Here is a 20,542-nt window from a genome sequence, read left to right as displayed (position 1 = left end):
GTAAGGCTTCTGCTGCATTTGAGGGCAAAGTGCTTTGGTTTCAAACTGTAAGGCCAAGCCTGTATGCTTAGAGAACAGAGTGATGGGCTTAGGTATAGAGATTCATAGATGGCTCTGTAAAGAGGCATGAAAGAAGCTTTTATTAGAGCCTGCATATTCTGTCTGGTCTAGAAAATAAAAGTTCTTATGGATAATCTGCTCTGAATTTAAAATGTTTTAGTAGTAGGAACTCCTGCTTCTGTATGTCAGTGTTGGTCTCTGAACACTTTGTCTCTTAACTTGTGCAGGCTACTCCACAAAACCCCAAGCAAAGCAATGTCTTTTAAATGATCAGCATAATCTGATCTCCTTTCTTCTAACTCTTGGGTTTAGCACATTGCTTTCCCCATTTTTGCTTTCTGTAATGTAAACTAAGTTGTTGGGAGACCCAAAACTGCCTCTTCACCAGCTACAGAGATATAACATTTGACTTATAATTAGTAAAAACAATTGATACTTTGGTCTTCCAAAGGTGTTTAGGAGCCTTATGTCAAACAAGGCTCAAGCTGGAAAAAATGTTATTTTGGTTGCCTAGGAGGAGTATTCTCCTTCCCCCCCCCTCATGTACTCACTGCTCTGTGTTTTATTTTGCTTGGAGGGTGGGTTGGGGTTTTGTTTGGATATTATGAAATTTTTGTTTCTTCTAAAAAACTAAGAATGCCAGAAAAATTTATCATTGAACCTGATAAATCAGCATGCTAATGAAGTTACTTAAATTTCAGTCACTAATTAAGTTTTTTGGGTTTTATCTAGAAATATAAATAAACTAATGCTGTAATTGGGAATAATGTTTCCAGTCTTCTTTGAGACTTTTTTTTTTAGGGTTTATTAATTCTTCAGTAATGTCAGTAATGTTCTGCTTAACTTGTTCTTATCAGGGAGGAAAATCATATTATTGGGGGGGGTTATGGGATTTCGACAGGGATGTTGGATGGAATGGTCTTGAAAAGTTCTGTTCAGCCCAGATCATTCTGTGATTATTTTATGAAAAGTGATTCTAGTCCCCATGGAGATTTGTCAGAGTTGGGGGTGACCATTACCACCATGTCTCAGCACAAACAGGTGTTGTTCTGGGGAGTGGAAGCAGGAACTGGTGCTTCTCAGGCACTGATCCTCTGGCCTAGATATCAAATCTGTCATTCAGTTCAGGAACCAGTGGAGATCTTGAGCTCTGTCGCATACATTAAGCAATGTGGCTTTGTAAGCACCAGAACTAAAAATATGATGGCTGGTATGAACTTTCTTCAGTTAGATGTTATTTATCCTTAAAGCTCTGCAGTGACAAGTAGTGTTAGAAATGAGCAGTGTTAGAGTGCTCATCTGTCTGCTGGAGAATTGCTCAATCCTCTGTGGATTTGTCTCAGTTTGATGGATTTGTCTCCTTGTGACTAATTGTTCATGAAGTCTGGCGTGTTAACAATTCTTCTGTGCTTTTATGATGCCCTTCTTCAGGGGATCTTTTCCATGTCCTTACAGAGTTAGCCTGTCAAAATCTGTAGCAAAACTAGCTGGCAGGCCTGCACCTTTCCTTGTTAATGTATGCATTTTGAAATCAGCTTGCTTTTGCCAAATGTATGAATGACTGAATCGGAGGCACATCTGAAGCCTTCAGCCTGTGATCCCATCTGTGCCAGTTACATTCTGGTTCCCCCATCCCCTCCAGGAGTAGGGACTTCCAGGGTCTCAGCTTGAGCTGCTACCACTGGATCAAATGTAAATTTTATTTGTTTGCAACTTTTATGGGGACAAAACAGCTAGTTTAGATTTTGTGATCAATGTGAGTAAAGGTTTGGAGGTTGGAACTCTGAAATGCCAATTGATAAAAGCATTTTTTGAAAGTAGAAATATGGTTCAGTAACTTCAGGAAAAAATATCCAGCATTTCAGTAACACATCTATTTACCAGTGTGGCAAGGATTGTCTAATGTCAAAGGTGAAAGGATAATTTTTCCTTGAAGATTTTTATTTTTCTTTCCTATTTCTTCTTTGTATCTTTCCCAGCAGCCACCTTCATCTCAAGGGTTGTGTAAGGTAAGATGTAGGAGGTACTTAAATGTTCCCACAGGAACCAGGTTGAGGACTGTAAATCTCACAGTGAGCATTGGTAATATTTAATGAAAGGTGATATCCTGCTTTTAAGCTGCTTACCTTTCAGTAAACTAAAAGGACCATTCTGAATGCCTGTTCCCTCTTGATATAGAATCACACCTGGATTAAAGGAGATTCTGGTGTCCCTTTTGAAGGCAGTTCTGCTCCTGACAAGGTAGTTACATCTTGGTCTGTTTCAGTGTAGCTGCAAACAAAAGAGAGATATTCTTCTTTGGACAGTGAGATCATCTCAGCTTTTCTCAGCTGGGAAATACAGAAAAGAGTTTTAAATTGGGATTTTTTAACCCAGTTTAACCTGGATCCTCTTGCAGCTGTGTCGCATAGAGTTGGTCTAGTGATGGAATTTACCTTTGTCCTACAAGATTTATGGGAGCTTTTATGCAGAAATGAAGAGATGGAAGAGAATCTATGAGGACAGGTTCATCCTTGTATTTTTCTCATTTTACACTGTCAGGGTCTCCCTAAACCTCTTCAGTACTTGTTAGGATTGCACATCTTGCTTTGCTTGGAAGACTAAAACTGGCTACCTGGCATCCACATAATACTAATTGCAAAAAAACCCCAGCATGTCAGACTACCTCTTAATTCTTCTCGTATGACACAATGCTGTTGCAGACATGTTTCTGTCATGGCAGGGATCATTGTTTTGCCTTCAGGTGATAGCATCCCTCACACTAACGTGGCTCCCAAATTAAAAACTGCCTTTCCTTGATGTGTGTGAGAGACTGTGGGTTTATGCATTGTGTATGAGGCACCATTTAAACATCTACAAAAGCAGCCAGTCTTCTGGAATTTGAATTCTCAGCTCTGGAGATTGCTCTGTTGCTGTTACAGTGAGGAGTGCGAGGTGCTGTTATGTTTTTCCCTACTGTTTTTTGAACCATCAGGGGAAGGTCAGGGATTTCTGGCTTTTTTAGACTTGGCCCTTAGTCTTGTTTAGATAAAGCATGGTAGGACAAGTGAAGCTCATTTTTGGAGTCAACACTTTCTGGCTGTTGCACTCTCTGAGTGGTGCAAAATACAATTAAATTATTTGTTTTGCCAGTAGTGAATGCAAATCCATCTTCTCTGTAACAAAGATGCTGTGTCTGACCTTTGTGCTCTCTTCGTGGATATGAATGGCTCCTGGTAGGAATCTGAACTCATGAGAGCTTCATTGCTTGGCCTTACCATTGATCTTGCCTGCCTCATGCCAACAAGCCAGTTTTCAGCTGGTGGACCTCATCCAATTTAAGTTCATGTTCCAGGTCTTCATGACCAGGAACCTTTGTTTGTAGAGCAAGAGCTGTGAGTTTTTCCTTCTCCTTCTGCAGGACAAGCAGGAGGACTTTAAGAAGACAATTTTGGAAGGCATAGAGCTGGGCAGGCATCAGGTGAGGTTGGCCTTTGATGCTTGTAAGCTGTAGCCTCAGGATACCTGCTAAGGACAAGGCATCAGTCTCTTCAAAGATTTAGAGACTCACTGTGCAGACTAGATGGGGCTTGTTCTGGTTCTGTGTTTTCCCTTCTGGTGGGTTTTCTAAAACTGGTTTAAAAAAAAATATCCCAACCTTCCCAAATGCAGCAGGTTATCTCATCATAGCAGCCCTTAGCTCCTCTAAGTTCTTCCATTTTTAGGTGTTCACTTTATGTGAACTTATCTAGGTAGATAGAGGCCTAGTTGAGTTTTCAGGAGGGTTATTCAGGTAGGTTGGTGACTGCTGGAATGAGTTCACTCTTGAGAAGCAGCCAAGTGTTAGGGATTGTATTTTTTTGCATCAAAACCTTTCTCTAGATCATTTTGTTCAGAATAATATTTAGATTTCTGTTAAATATTCACTGTTGTCATGGGTGAGGGAGGCTTGTTAAAGAACTGAAAAGTCAGGGCTTTACTTTGAAAATTTTCAATAAGATTTTCTTATTGCACATTTAAATAACATGCAACATTGAGAAAAAAAAGAAAAAAACTACCCTAGTGATTAATATAACCATGAATATTTGTGAGCCAAGAAGAATTGTATGTGGGGAAAACCCTTAAGTAGCTGATCTTGGAATTGCCTAAACCAAAGAACTCAGAAGGAAGAACTAGAAAATACCAATGATTGTCATAAGACTCTCCTGATGACTGTGGTCTGCTCTTGGAAGTATTGATTTGTCTAGAAAGGAAATAATTTTTGCTGACTGGAATCTCATCTCTTCTTGATTCCCCATGGAAAAGGTGCAGACAGTGTTAACTCCTGCCTGATTTAGGTAGCACTCTCACTTTCCCTTCCCTTCCTATCTGTTACCCAAAGCCACAGAAAATTCTCCCTGGGTGTTCTTTTTATCCCAGCATAATTAGCAGGAGGGCACATCACCCAGGGGTTTAGACAATGGCTTTCCAGATGTGGCAGAGATGTTCTTCTTTCTTCCTATTCCTGATTGTACTAATTCCCACATTCCAAAGGCTGGAGCAGTGACAGGAGGGGATGCTGTGCTGAGCCCTACAGTGCAGAGAGGCAAGGGGATTGTCTTTGGAGACAATTTCCTGGGTTTAGATATTACAAAATAAACATCAGTGTGCACTTCATATAAACAAAAGGGAAAAGCATATTGTAAAGATAATGGGGATACTTTGGGACAACTGTCATTTTCTCTGTCCTGATTTTGATTATCTAATGCAGCTGAAAAAGAGATAGATCTAGATACATATACATAGATAGAATTTTTGATATTTATGATTATTCTAGGTAAAAAAGACAGGATATGAGGAGACAAAGGCATTGCACTGTCTCAGCATTTTATTTTGGCTTGTCCTAGATGTCTTCCCTTAAAGCTTGAGCTGATGCTGTTTGATAGCCATTATTAGGGCTATAGAGAGTGCTGAAGTCAGAATGAATTTAATCTTAAAATAAAACACGCGTTTCTATCTTCCAATGTGAAAAATACCATCAAAATGCTATAAGTTCTGAAGATCTACAGCAGGTGGGCATCCAAATGGTTTGGTTTGGCTGGACTGATGGTGTGCATGGTGCTGCAAGGATTGGAAGTGTGTAGTAGCTGAGGATCAAGTTCTGCCTGCTTGAGGAAGTGACAGTTGGTTAAACTGGGCAGAATCCCTGCATTGCATTTCAATGAGGAAGCCTCCTGGCATCTGTGTTTGAGACTTCCAACAGTGAAGTCTGTTAGGAAGGCAGAATGTTGCAAATAATTATTCTTCACTGCAAGTTATCTGCTACATCTCAGTGCAATACAGGATGCTTTTCACTACCTTGAATATAGCTAAGGTGACCTAAAATAAATTTTGCATCTTGCCATCTTTGCATCGGTAAGGGTTTCAAAGTGGCTGTGAGATAGTTCAGCAGCAGTGTCCAGGTCCTGCTCAGAGCAGAGTGGTGGTCAGGACTTCTTTGCACCCACAGCTGCTTTGGGAATGATGGGCTGGTGGAACCAGGGATTTGCTGTGCTTCAGGCACACAGCAGCTTCAGGCTTTTTAGGATCTCTTGGCAATGGCTGAGGAAGGAAAAACTGTGCCAAATACCAGAGTAAGCATCAAGATTAAGGGCATGGCATTAATTCTTAAAATCATAGGGCCACGTTAACATAATTAGCTTTACATGTCCTGTAAATGTTTCTGCTATGCAGACAGTCCAGAAACAGGTATTTATTGACATCTAAGCAGTCATTGCCCTGCAAGGAGAATCTATTAATTTTATTTTTTTTTTAAGTGACTTAAGTAGTAAGTCTGTAAGGTTTGCTGTGCCTGTGTGTGCTAGTGTGTTGTACTGCTAAGTGAGCAAAGAAATCAGAGCTCTAACGTGGGATTTAGCCATGTGTTGAAGCAGTGGTGGACAGTAACACAGAGCTCTTGTGCAGGCTGAGGAGCAGAGCAGGAGAGAGGCAATGGAACCTCTTAGAGTGAAGGATGGGCTTGGATTGGGGGCCAGTCTCGAACAGAAGATCCAGTCAAGAAGTTTCTTTTTCAAGTGTATGAGCAGAAAACTAACTTAACATGCAGCTTGCAACTAGAACAAGCCTTATGTCAAAGGACATATGCAGAGTTTTCAGGAATACAGAAACTGTGAAGGAAGGAATTGAGTTGTTCTGTCAAATCTCTTCTTGTCTGGTTTTATTTGTAAGTAGCCATGTCACCCAATGTCAGTACTAAATGTTAACTTTCACAGTCAGGTATATATGCAATTACAAAGTAAAGAGTGAATTTAGAGCTTGGCTTCCCAGATATCTGATTAAAAACCACACATTCCTAGTACATTATTGATTAGACTCAATGTTATTTAAATAGGATAATATTGAATATAGAAAGCACATACAAACACTCCCAGGAAGATTATGTTCTCTCCCCTTGGTCTTTGGGAGGGTTGATATCATTGCTCAGCATTCCTTGTGGTATTGATCATGTCTACATAGCAGGCACATTGTCTAGTTTTGTAGCTGCTCTAATACAGTTGTATTCAACCACTTCTTTCCAGTATTCAGACTTTTTAAATTAGGAAATTGTTCTTGATGCTCATTCCCTTTTTGTTGGTTTGTATCATCCTCTTCTCAGCTTTCTGCTTTATTCTCCAATCCTCTTAAAGACTTCGTGTGAGCTGCAGTAATTTGTTTCATTTTTATTTCTGATCCTCTTCAGTATGTTTTATAAATGTTGTGTGCACTCAAGGCATTATTGCAGTTTTGAGGTCTGGCAACACATGGCAGTTCTGAACTGTGGCACTGCAGTTCGTGGTTATTGATGTTGGGTGACATCTGTGTTCAAACTTCCACCCTTTCTGAGGAGGAAGTAAGGTCTTCCTCTTATGTATGTTACACATTTGAGCACTAAAATAAAAAGGGGGTTGCAAGTATGGAAGCTTCATGGTGTGATTCCACTATGGATGTGGTCCTAATCCTTTTTAACAGCATGATTTAGTATTTGAATTAACATGAAAATTGACACCAGTCAGTTTACATTTATTACAGGCTGCTTGTGAGATAGATCTTCTACTCAGATGGTTAATTCTGGTCCCATCACAAGATACTTCAGAAGCTGAAACAATGGTACAATTTTTGCCCATTTATACATCTTTTATTTCTTCTCTAGGAGCACGAATCTGAAGGTGGGAGAACCCCACTAATGAAGGCTGCACGAGCTGGTCACTTATGCACCGTGCAATTCCTTATTAGCAAAGGTAAATGCTAGTTTACATAACTAATTAGAAATGTAAAATGCCACTTTATAATGCCACATGTTTGTGATCCATATTTAAAATTATTCTGGTTTTATGTATATGAGCATTTGTCAACCCCCTAAGGATTTTTTGAATTTCATGTAGTTCATGATAGAATGAATTACAAAATATTTTGCTAATTACTCTTCCTATTCTGTTATATAGATTAGAGTTGTTGAAGTACAGCAGATATTTTCAGTTTCTTAAAGAAAACACTTCCTCCTTCAAAAAAGCCTATCAAGTACTGTCTGAAACAGTAGCAACAGCAGCATCACATAGTGATGCTGCTCAGAGCTCAGAGAGAACATTTGGAATTGTGCTTCTTACACCATGTGTTCCCTCACTTAACACTTACAAGCCCACTGTTGCTGTTGCAACTGCCTTGTCTTTACAAGGTGAGGAGGAGGATGTGTGGAAGCCAAGCAGTTAGTCAAAATCCCTTTTGCTCTTTCCCTAGAAGTGTGTAGGAAGTAATTGGATTACAAGAGTAAAGTTTGTGTCTGTTTCACAGAATACTGTACTTGTTGATACTTTCTTTTAGAAAAAATTTCTTTGTGTTTAATTCTAAGCTCATCTCTTGCTAGGTGCCAATGTGAACAGGGCTACAGCCAACAATGATCACACAGTGGTGTCCCTGGCCTGTGCTGGAGGTCACCTGGCCGTGGTTGAGCTTCTCCTGGCTCACGGGGCAGATCCTACTCATCGGCTCAAGGTATTCACTAGCAGCTGTCCTGTTCAGAGGTTCTGAAAGAGCCTCCTGGCTGATTTATAAAGTAATAAATTTAAGTCATAGAATTATTACATGAGGATGCTACACTGGGGATCAAAACTCATCTGGCTTTTTGTTTCCAAAATCTCACTTCAGGATGGCTCAACAATGCTCATTGAAGCTGCCAAGGGAGGACACACAAATGTTGTTTCTTACTTGCTGGATTATCCAAACAATGTTCTGTCGGTTCCTGCAGCAGACTTGTCCCAGCTCACACCTCCATCTCAGGATCAGTCTCAGGTAAGGCACAAGGAGTTTTTTTTAAACAGCACCTTCCGTGTTGGGAAGAAATACTTGCAAGTAATAGTAATTAATTTCAAAATTAATGTAGACAGTGGAAGAAATTTTAAAAGCTGTGCACACATGAGAACGATAGAGAGTGAGGAATCAGCTACCTGCAGAGACCTGAAGAACACATGAGCTTTGTTCCCTTTTCTGTTCCTGGACAGGATAGTCCCAAACCTAGGATTTCAAAAGCATGTTGGTTTTTTTCCTGCATTTTGTCAGAATTTTGGTTCAACAGTTCTCAGTCCTTGTGGTAGTACCCCTCACATGGTATTAATGATTCTGTTCGTTGTATAAAAGAAAATATATTGTGTAAATTCAGAATTCTGAAGTCTGAAGAGTCAGCTCCAGGGGAGTTAGCTGATTAAAAGCCTAAAGGAATTAACAGTTTTCCAGCCAACACAGCCTGGGATCCTACACAGAGTTGCACAGTTAACTTTGACATATTGTCCCCAGTGAAAAAGCAAGGGTCAGGTCATACCAAGAGGTAGCATAGAATACACAGTTTGGGAAGAGTGAGCAGGAGTGTGCTGTAGTTCTGAGCCTGTGTATTAACACTTGAAGAGCTGCTCTGCAGAAGGTGTTTGTAGCTGAGCATGTCTGTGCCTTTGTTTGAAGGTTCCCCGTGTCCCGGTGCATACGCTCGCCATGGTTGTACCTCCCCAGGAGCCTGACAGGACCCCTCAAGAGAACTCCCCACCTCTCTTGGGAGTGGTGAAAGGTCAGTATGTAGCCACACAGAGAATATATGTGGTTTGGAAATGGATAGACTGGGGACCATTTTATTAGAGCTTATGCATAGTGTAGTCCATTCCATCAGTTCTTCAACACCTCTAATGAAGTATAACTTAAAACTATTTTATATAGCTCATAGTTTTTTACTTATTTTCTTGCATTCTAAAGTATAGCAACACTGGTTATTCTAACCTTATTGTGCTTTTTCTAATTTATTAGAATTATACTTATTCAATTTTTTGTGGAAGAAAATGCTTGTGCTAACTGCCCTAGTGCAGACAGATAAAAAAGTTAATGTACTCCAGGTGTGGTGTTCACTTCTGAATATTGTACATTGGTCTTCTAGAATAGTTGCAGCTATTATCCATGAACTTCATGCACCAACTTTTTTCTGTTTCATCAGTAGCAACATAAACATGTTGGCACTGTAAAATACCAGTGCAGATCTACTTATAGGAGAGTTTTTGTTGTATTAGTAAAGTTCTCTTGTGAATAATCATAACATCAGAGTTTTTGCTTTGAACATGGTCAAAGTGATTGGTTAAAATTCCTTGTAGTTATTAAATTGCAAATAGGGAGTTTGTTTCCAGCTGTGGATTCTGTAACAAAATCTTCATATCTGCTAAATCAGCTCAGAAAGAGAAGCAGATTCTCAAGTGCAAAGTTACAAACTGCAGCTCCTAATGATCTACAGTTTTGGATGGGGATCTTAAGTATTACAGTGTCCAAAGCTCTCTTAGCTAGATCTGCTGAAATCCTTGGTTTGAGGAAGCACCGAGCACTTCCAGAGCAAACAAACAAACATAAATCCCTTGGGGGCACAAATAAAGAGAGAAAAACATTATGTACCTGCTGATGTCTGAATGTGCAGCTGTGCCCCTCTCCATGCATATGCCATGTGTGTGACCTCTCAGATGCACTTGGTGTCTCATTTCCCAGGATGTGCAACACTTGATATTTTGGATTTCAGAAAAACGAATACCAAACAAATGAAAAGAATATACAACTTCTGGTTCAAATAACCCTCCAAAAAGCTATATACCAGCATGTGTGCCCTTCCAGTTCAATGCCTCTTAGCACTGTGGAGTGGGAGTGTTCTGGGGATTAGTTGATGCTGAGTCAGAAGACTGAACTTAAAAGCTAAAAGTTTTGTTTTATTTAATCCAATTATGAAAAGCAAATAGTTGACTGTAGTTTAGAAACAGTTCTCACTACAAACACCTTATTGCCAAAGTCAGCACATCCTTAGGGGTGTTTTTTACAGTTGTGTGATGGTGGGGGTGGCACAGGGAGATCTCATTGTTCACAGGGGTTCAGGACATGCTTCATGCATGTCAGCAAAACTCATCTGTGCTGTGTTGTAGGAGATGCAGCAATCCCAAACATGTCATCGGGCTGATGAAGCATTCCAAAAACTGTGCAAAGCTCTTGTTTCTCTCAGATCTTTAGGGGAGAAATGATATTTTTGTGCTAAACACTGTGTGCTCATTGCAGTGCAGAGTCACTGTGCTGTGCTGAACTGCCACTTGTGACTCATTACACACACGTGGCTTTAATTCACCAGACCTTCATCACTGAACTTCTTGGGAGGGGAGGGGCAAAAAAGGGGGTGAGTGGAGGTGTTCATTATTTCCAAGGCAGCAGAGCAGTCAAGTTCTTGCATAACAAAATGGTTTATCTGGGGCAGAACAATTACTTGCCTTCAATCAGAAGTAGCCTCTGAGTTTTTGTATAAACTGAGAACTACTGGGAGGCAGGAGAGCAGTACCTTGCCTCCTTAACCTTAGCACTGTAAGATTTTTTTATGGACCTGTGTGAGTTTTGCAAGAAATGCAATAGTGACACTTTGTTTTCTGAAGAGTTCTTGGCAAGTCAAATGTAAAACTTGAGCACATTTAAGTGTTCCTATTACAATTCAGATATGACATGAGATTTTTAAAGAGGAATTTATGGTCTAATTTTGAATTTTATTATTATTCTTCAGTAAAGCATGGAGGCACATGGGATCATTACCATTTGAATAATTACTTTGGCAAAGGATTTAATATCAGTGTTTAGCAACTGAAAAGAGAAACATTTCCGAGGCAACAGTGTATCTAGAGAGGCTTAGATAAAGGTGACACACCAAGATGATAACTTGGAAAGAACTGAAGAAAAATCAGGTGAAAAAAGGAGCAGAATTAGTTATGGGATTGACCAGACCTCAGCTCCTACTTGCTTAGGAAGGATTGTTCTCAGTGCACTGCATTTACCACATATCTGTTGTGTCCATGTAGAAGAAATCCCAGTTCAGCTCCTTTTGCTTCCATGGGGAGAGGCAGGAGATCCCTTCCTTGGTGGATTCTGCCCTCGCTGAAGAGAGGCAGGATTGCTCAGCAGCAGCTGTGGTGCAGCAGCTCAGCACAAGGAGCTTTTTGGGTACAAAACCCAAGTGTGCTGTTTCCACAGGCCCAGGGGTGTATCCAGTGCAGGGCTGTGCTGCAGCTCCACGTGGCCCTGGACCTGCTTCCCTGGGAGAGAGGCTTGGAGCCCAGCCCAGGGAGCAGTCCAAGGGAATGCTGCTGGATTTCTTCAGAAAACCAGCTGGTGATAATCCCCTCTACTTTGTGAATGGTTCCTGCAGAGCCTTGTGCATTGTGCAGGGCTGGAACACAAAGCATGCTCTAAATCATCATCAAATATGCTGGGACAACAGGGGATGCTCAGGGAGCCTGTAGAAAGCAGCAGTGCTGTTTTCTTAGTCAAAATATTTTTACTAACATTAGCTGTTTTTAAACGTGTCAAAGTTCAAAGCAGTCTGATTTTGGAGGAGTTATCAGGTTTTCAGTAATTTTTTCTCTAGATTTGTTTTACTTCATTCTTTGAAATGGTGCCTACAAATGAACTAATTGGCCTAAAATGAGTATTTAAAACCTGTCAACATGCTGTCATTAGACTCTTCTAGTAATTTTTAAGTGGGCAGTAACTTGCAGTGGTTCTCATTGGGGGTGCAGGGTTTTTTTAGAATTACACAAGACCAAATAGACTTATTCAGGTGAAAGCTGCCCACATTTGCCTCTGATCCCTGTGAAGGAGACCAGAGTTCCCCTAAGGCTGAGTGGTACTTTTGCAATCTCTAAGCTTTCTCAGCTAGATACGCAATATGTGGTGGTATTTCCTGGATCCTTATGCTAAATCTGGCAGTCTGATGGTGTGGAGAAGGGGAAGAAAAACAAACTCCATGTAACTTCAATAGATACAAATTCAATAATTTTTTTTAATCTGATATCTGTGCCTAATACTGAGTTATATATCTCAACAGAGATCTCATGCATTGTGTGATTTAATAAAAATAAGGGGCCATGTTAACAGGAAGTCGTATGACTTTCATGGAGGTAAAAACATTAGTAAGGCAAATTGATATTCCTGGTTTTCCAGCTTTTGCATTCTGATTTTTACCAGATTTTTTTACTGCCCAGTCCCAGCTGCCTGTTCATTGTTTCATGTGCTTCAACATTCATCTGATCAATTCTTGCCATTTCCTCCTGGAAACTTCCTGCCTGGGTCAGCAGCTAGCCCAGGTATCTGGGATGAGTTCCCAAGGGAGATTTTACCATCCATGCCTCCTGACTTCTGAACTTTACTAATACTTTCTTTGTAGACTTAAAGCCTTTTTTCTGCAAATCCTCAGCAGTGCAGGCAGGTGATTTGACACCCAGACATGTGTAGGTCCCCAGGAGCACAAATGTGTAACAATCTTTTCACAGTGGTTTGTGAAATTCTGCTCCTTTGAAGTTTCAGTCACCTGCTTGCTGCCAACTAATTCAATTACATCTTAGCAATTTTCCAGTTACATACCATGAATCCACCAGAGGAAACTTGGGAAGAAGACTTAAGATTAGAAAGTAACTCAGATTTTTGAATGACTGAAAATTGAGTTCAGCTTGGTTTGGTTTCAGCTGTGTAACCATTGCCTGTTGGATTGCACCTATTCCCTGCAATTTTCCATAGAAACAGCTGCAGGAGGGATAAAGACTGGCAAAATTACTCCATGGTTCCAGGAGGGATACTGTGAACATGCTCAAACTCATCATTCAGCCTTCTACCAATTAACCTCTTCTTTAGAAAGAAGAATTCACTATGTATGAAAAACCATGTAGCAGATTAATTTTCTTGGGAAATGTAGGCTTCTTTTTTTTTTTTTCCAAATTAGCAAGATTATGTAATATTGTACCTTGCATTTGTGTGTGTATGGGGCAACTGATAGTTTCTCAAGGTCCTTAGAGATGAGTTTCTTTTTGATACAAATAATAGTTAAATACCGAATTGTCCTGAATATTCAATATTGAGTTCATTTTATTCATGTTGATGAGGCTGGTGAGTTTTAATTGCAGGCTGCAAATTGAACTCTCAACTTCTGAGTGAAATCAGATTTACAAAAAGAAACCTCAAGTGCAAGAACAACAAGCAATTCTGTTACAGAGCTCACAAATGACATGGTGATTCATACAGATTTATATAACAGGGTCTCCAGCAGAGAAGATGTATTTGAATGAACAAATGTGTATCACACAGCTGACTTTTCTTACTGTCATTTTTTTATGCTGGAAAAAATCTTTTGGACTTTTCTGTTTGGATTTCAATCCACTTTTTTTCCATTTGATAATGACAATAGAAATTAAGGAGCTGTTAACAAATTTCGTCTAATAAAATTAGAATTTTGAGAATAAGAATTTTGTCTAATAATATATAAAGTATAATACAACTGAAAGGCAGATAAATTAGTTCTTTCCTGGGAGAAGTGACGTCCTATGGATTATAAATCACAGCTAGAAGAGCAACTTCTTTGAGAATCAGAAGGATTTCTTCCCTCCTTCCCTCCTGAGAATCATAACCACTCATGAGGAAATACAATATCAGACTTGTTTGTTGGCAGCAACTGTATAAATATTGCATGTGTTCTAAGCTAATTGAAATTAGAAGAGTTCAATTGCTTGAGAAAGCCACCTGAGGACTACAGACCTGAAGGGTATTTTGCAGGTTCTTGCTCACAGTGTTTAGGGACTTGAAATGTTATTTGCAGCCAGAAGCATTCAAACCTGGTCATGGTGTCCTTTCTGCTCAAGAGACCAGGAATGGTGAGGCTCATTGGGGTGAGGGGGCTGTTGCAACTCAGCTCTGTGGGAGATGATCTTAAGTGTATGGTAGAAGTACAGGAAATTACCATGGGAAACAGCTGTCACTTCCTCGGGGGAGGTGGGGATCAGAGGAGTGGATGGAAAGCTGTGTTTGGTAGAGTAGGTCTTACCCTGATTCATAGATGGTGGTCACAAACCTGGCTGAAGATCTCTGCATGCTCTGCAGGAATTGTGGTGAAGGCTGTGTTGGACAGGGTAGGGGCCAGAATTTGGGGGAATGTGGAAATGGAAATAAAAGAGCAATTGGTGATACTGTTCACAAAATAATTGGGGAATCAGTCCCTCCTTTACTCTGTGACTTTCCTAGCATGCCCAGAACCACTCTGGGCTTGCTGATCATTTTTCTTTTCCTGTAACCGTGGTACTGGATGGCAGGTGGTATCTGTGTGGCAACGTCTGGATTTCAGTCACCTTCAGTCTAAATAATTTACTTTCATATTAAACAAGTCTTCTAAAAGTGATGAAAATAGTTGCTTTAGAGGCCAGATTGACAGTTAATGTTGCTAGGTGTAATTTTGGTAGTAGGTTGATTGTGTAGATGACTGATGCTGCCCCCAAAAGATAAATGTACAAAATAAAATTTTTAAAAAAGGTTGACATGATTATGATCTGGCCTGTGATTGGATTCTTAAGTCTTACTGAATTTATGTATTTCAAAAGTGGAAGTGTAAAGTGTATGTTCATAATTATGTACTAAAATGGACACAGTATTTTTCAGGATTTTGTAATATAGAGGAGATTTGGATAAATCAGAAATGCCACTTTTTAGTACATCCAATATTTGCATATTCAAAGCTACCAACAGTGTAGCTTCTCCACCTCTGCTTTGACCTGACTCTTCTGGTGAACATGTCAGGTTTAGCAGATCTTTCTTCCTGCCCTTCATCCTCTTCCAATAGCTCTAGTTACAGCTTGCAAATGTTTTCTAGCATAGAAAGGGTGATGTAGAACCTGAAAAGTGGCCCTGCTATCTAAGTAGCAGCTGATTAATGTAAATTTCTATACTTTTCTGGAACTTGAGAGTCCAGCAGGTCTCCTAACACCAGTCTTCAGAAGCTGTCCCACCTTTCTGTGATGATTGCTGGTTGGAGCTGCTGTCTGAGCCCAGCCCTGGCTCCTCAGCCCAGCCCAGCTCTCCAGGTGGGGTTGTGCTCTTTCCTTCCTCATGTCCTCCTAGAAAAGCTTTCCCAGGCTTGTTTTCTCCCCAGCTCAGACTTGATTGAGAAGGACAGCATTGATACTTCATTATATGGGAGGCTCTTTGAACTGCACCTTTTCTTTCTTGGAATGATAGAATGTGTCCAGAGCTGCTGGGCTGTGGGAATGCCTTGTGTGAGGATGGGAATGATTTACACAGGACCCTTATGGGTGACAGCAAGCAGAGCAGGACAGAGGGTTCCCCCCTCAGCTGAAGGCAGGGTTCATTTGCACTTTGGTTACTATAGCAATGCAGCACAGCTTCATTTCAAAACAAGGATATAGACAAGCCTTTCAGAGATTTCTAGTGAGAAATGTATTTCTCAAGAGTGGTCTCACAAACCTATTAATAACACTTGTTAAAATTAAAGGATAACCCCTGAGTGCATAGCAAAGCCAAGGAGGCCATGGGTTAGAGAAGGTTTGAGCTAAAGAGCCACCAGCCAGCACAGAGCCAGGGATCACTGAACTTCCACCAAATTCCTTATTGTGTGCTGAGAAATTGCCTGGGGACTCCTGGTTCAGAGATAAAGTAACAGTGGTGGGGAGAGGTGCTCAGCTGGAACTGCTGAGCTGCACAGAGCATGGAGCTGCAGAAGGAGCATCCTGAAGGGTGGCCTCAGGGGCTGTGGGATGCTGGGCTGTTTTCTGGGCTTAGTAAGATTCTTGTTGTTTCTCATAATTAGATTTGGTTTGCTCTCCCAGGAGTCTGCTGAAGGTATGCAGTACAGAGTTGGTCCAATTCTATTTTCATATTTGCTCTTTCTCTTTATTAGAGAAAAATCTCACGTTTGTTTGGTTTACAATTACTTCCCCCAAAAAAGATTCATTTCAAAGTGAGGTGTATGTGACTCTTATTTTGACAGCAATGCAAAGTGAAGTTATTTGTGAATTAGTGTATTGGTGAAGGATGGCCAGAGAGAAATAAATCTGTGTTTCAGGAAATTTAATCCTTCCAGGGTTGGTGACTGATCCATGGCTTAGTTCTTTCATCCAGACTTTCATTTAACTGTGAAATGTTTAGGTAACTTTATTAAACCATGGCTCAAACTGTACATCATTTTAGTTCCCCTTTTAATGATTAATTATGTGAGTCTACTTTGTAAAACTTCAAGTCTTCTTTCCTTTTTTTTTTTTTTTCTTTTTTGAAGGCTCCATATATCAGTGTTTGGGTAAAGCAAATGAGTATTAGTGCAGAAAATTAATCAGGCTAAAACTTTCACATTTGTAATTAAAGTCTGACACTGAAGTAGTAAGTAAAATTTCAGTGCTTAATAGATTCCTTTCAGTAAGATTTGACCAGATGTGGCTTTTGGGAAAGCAGCCATGGGTTGCTTGAGGGCAGTCAGTAATTGGGGCAGGGCTGCCCAGGTTTGATGGGCCTTGGTGAAGGTTATTTTTCAAGTCTTTATAATGAACAGAATTGTTCATTTGTTATGGAAGGGGAGGTGAGCAAGTTGTTAGTTTGGTCCCAACATTTTTTAAAAGGTGCTAAAACTTCACACTCCGCTTGAAAGCACTAAGTTTGCAGTGGCAGGTTCTGCTTGTCATGTGAAGGTGAATGCTACAATGTTTGGAGAAATCCTAATTCCAAGTATCATCTTACTGTCAGGTTAGTCTGCTCTCAGCCACAGAGTCTTTCTGCTCCTTACCTTGCTGTTGGAAGTCAGTCTCTGGAAAATACTCTTACTTTAAGCTCTGCACACACAGAAGAACTTTGGGAACTCAGTAGATCATGTAAATTGCCTCGCTGCTCTTGCTGATTCCCCTTCCCAAGTGCATTGTCACCCATGTCAGAAATTGTCAAGGTTCCTTGTAAGATTAAAGTAGCTGTGCTCAAAGGGATCATATGAGGATCAATATTGAAAATTCCATCTATCTGCTTTGTCCTTTCTTGTCTTAACATGGAGTGTAGGGTTTACCTTTCTGTGCTTTGACAGATGTGCAGTGTTAGTTGTAAAGACTTTTTTTTTTTTTTTTTAATTATTATTATTTTTGGTGGGTGAGAGGGGAGGTTTGGGGTATCTTCAGCATGGCATTTTTTCAAACATTTTTCATGTGCTTAGGTGCATCCAAGCAGAAGTCAAGTTCCCTGCAGGTAGCAGATAAGGACCTACTGCCACCTTTTCACCCATACCAGCCTTTGGAATGCATAGTAGAAGAGACTGAAGGCAAGCTGAATGAACTTGGACAGAGAATTAGTGCTATTGAAAAAGCACAACTTAAATCATTGGAATTAATTCAAGGTGAACCTTTAAATAAAGATAAGATTGAAGAACTTAAAAAGAACAGAGAAGAACAAGTACAGAAGAAGAAGAAAATATTGAAGGAGCTGCAGAAGGTGGAAAGGCAGTTGCAGATGAAAACCCAACAGCAGTTTACCAAAGAATATTTGGAGACCAAAGGTCAGACAGACACACCACCTGCCCTGCAGCAGCAGTGCTCACTTACAGGGGTCTTCCCAGAAGTGGAAGCTGATAAGGGTCTGCCAGAGGATAACTTTTCAGGGTTACCTCAGGTTGACACAATCTTGTCTAAAGATGATGAGCAACACCAGTCTCCACCACCTGCTGAACAAGTAGAGTTTGTCCCTATCCAGCCTTTGCCAGCACCGCAATGTAATTTTTCTGGTAACTTAGGTTATAATGGGACAGAGTCTCTTGAACTTCAGAAAGCATTAGGGAATCAGCAGAATGTAGGACAGCAGCAGCAGATTGCTGGGCAGGGGCTCTTAGTTCAAGAACCAGACGGATTAATGGTTGCCACTCCAGCACAGACGCTTACCGACACTCTTGATGACCTAATAGCAGGTGGGTTAAGAAATATACCTATTTTTGCATTAATTTGTGTGCTCAGTTTCCCTCTCTCTCCTTCCCTCCAAATACGTCTTGGGTTTTTCTAGTTTGGGAATACTTGCTTAAGAATAAAGTTCCTGATTAGTGCTATTAATCCTAACAGTGACTTCCAATTCTAACATGATACTTTTAAATATCTTTTTTTCCAAAGTGCAAAACTTCCTGTACTGGACACCTGTTTTAGCCCCTTTGGCCTCATCTTTTTCTGTGCTTCTTTAAAAAGCCTCATCATGAGTAATTAGTAGTGCCCATTAGGAAACCCAAAAGCATGGCAGAATTATATCTTCTGTAGAATTTTCTGTGCAGGCTTATCAGTGACTTTCTTCAATGTGGTAGCCATCTCTAGAAAGAGCCAAATTGTTGTCACTTTTATGGACAAACGCGTCCCTGTCCTTGCTGCCGGAGCTTAAGAGACACAGCCTGGAATCCACGCACAACCCCTCCGTTCTGTGATGGCTTGTGTTTGCAGAGTCCCTGCTAAACCCTGGGTGTTGTACAGGAATATCTGCTGGTTAGATGTTCCACATGGCAAAAACGTGTCCTGTTAGCTGGATGAAAAGCAAAAACCCCAGCATCCTTCCACGTGTTGGTACGGTGTGAAGAGGAATGGCAATGCCCACACATCGGGTTGTGTGAGTGCCCTTGTGCAGAAACAGGGATCACTTTGGGTGACTTCATTTCCTGGACTTGACTAGGATTGAGGTTTGCTGCTGGAGGTATGTAGGATTTAGCCAGTGTTGTTTGGTCTGTAGTTTTTTTTTAATCAGTGTTTCTCAACTTTTCTTTGTACCTTGTGCCTGTACCCCTGCCCATTATTTTCCTGTCTGTGTCCCCCTGCCCCTTCCGTTTTGTAGTCACTGCCGTGTCCTCTGATGTCAAGGCTGTAGAAGTGAGCAGTGAGATCTTTGGCCAGCCATTCCTGGGAGCCTTTGGAATGGTAATTGCATCAGGCTCATGCAAGTCAAAAGTACTTGAGACTTTGCAACCTTCTGTGGAACCCAGAGCTGGTGGAGTAGTGGGGTGGTTGTACCAGCTCCTGTCCTCCTCACTGTAATTCCAGTTGTTTTATACAGCATCAGTTTTAGTTCCTCCTGTTCTGAGCCTCCCTCCCTGCTCTTTAGAATACCAAGCCAACATTAAAACCTTCTCAGTTTTTATTACTCAAAATTTTAATACTGGAGCGTATAATGAGGAAAATTTGAATGGCTAACACAAAACATAATCAACAAGGGGATTAATTTTTGGAGTAGTTGCTTTTGCTGAGAGTTGAACGTGTCTGGCACAAGGCCATGGAATCTGTACCCTCTCGTGGTCAGCACCTCATTCTGCAGCCACAGACTCTGTATCCCCACTGTGAAAAGTGCTGCAGTCCAGCTGAGTGTGAGAACTGTGCCACAGGAAAAAAGATTGCAAGCAGCCAGAAAAACTGTATCTTAAAAATAGTTATGAAAAGTTGAATAGACATTGGTTTGCTTTCTGAAAACAGCTACTGGTTTTGCTAAGTAGTTAAAGATGTTTTTTGCTAAGACATGAGATTTACTTACTTCAAAAATCACTACAAATAGCACCATCTTCTGCACTAGAAATGACATTTACAGAAATGCAACTTGAGGAGTCTTTAGTTATTGAGTTCCAGAGGCTTCTGCAAAAATGTATTGATTGCTTTATTGAAGTATATTTTCTTCTGAAATTAATTTGTATCTTTCACATCCCTCCAAAAAAATTCTCAGAAGATAGAGATCTTTCTCACTTTGTAAATCCAGACTGTGTAAAAGTGATCTCCATGTAAATTATCATCCTACCATGCCACGTAAAAACAAATGGTAAATTTATCTACTCATACTCTGAACTCTTTGATCCATATCTAAAATGCATTTTTTCCCAACAAACTTAACCCTACAGTCCTTAATTTTATAAAGAATTTTTGAGCAATAAAAGCTGTTACAAGATCTGTTTTTAAATGCCCACTACAGATGCCAGGTCAGATGGTTTAGGGGCTGGTGCCTGGGAAGCCTGGGTTTTAGGCAGCTTGTGTCCCACTCAGGGTGTCATTGAGGGCTCCCCTTGATCCCACTGCTGGAGCTGCAGTGATGTCAGTGAGTGACTCTGGGTTTAGAAGAGGTATCAGTATTTATGTTCTTTCTGAGTACTTCAGTTTGGGTGGCAACTGCTTCAGAAGAACAGAAATTA

General features: G+C 40.5%; 1 protein-coding gene across 1 annotated transcript in view; it reads left to right on the top strand.

The window, feature by feature from the left end:
• Window positions 1-20,542, top strand: part of ANKHD1 (ankyrin repeat and KH domain containing 1) — a 99,840-nt gene that overhangs the window by 45,412 nt on the left and 33,886 nt on the right. The window contains 5 exon segments of the mRNA XM_050979872.1: window positions 7,208-7,295; window positions 7,919-8,046; window positions 8,200-8,343; window positions 9,007-9,109; window positions 17,564-18,307. Of these exon segments, the coding sequence (XP_050835829.1) occupies window positions 7,208-7,295; window positions 7,919-8,046; window positions 8,200-8,343; window positions 9,007-9,109; window positions 17,564-18,307 (1,207 nt within the window).

This window comes from Serinus canaria, chromosome 13 (genome assembly GCF_022539315.1).
Source record: "Serinus canaria isolate serCan28SL12 chromosome 13, serCan2020, whole genome shotgun sequence".
NCBI classification, from domain to species: Eukaryota; Metazoa; Chordata; class Aves; order Passeriformes; family Fringillidae; genus Serinus; species Serinus canaria.
The sequence above is the reverse complement of the archived record's forward strand: the minus strand, read 5'-3'. Positions and strand labels throughout refer to the sequence as shown.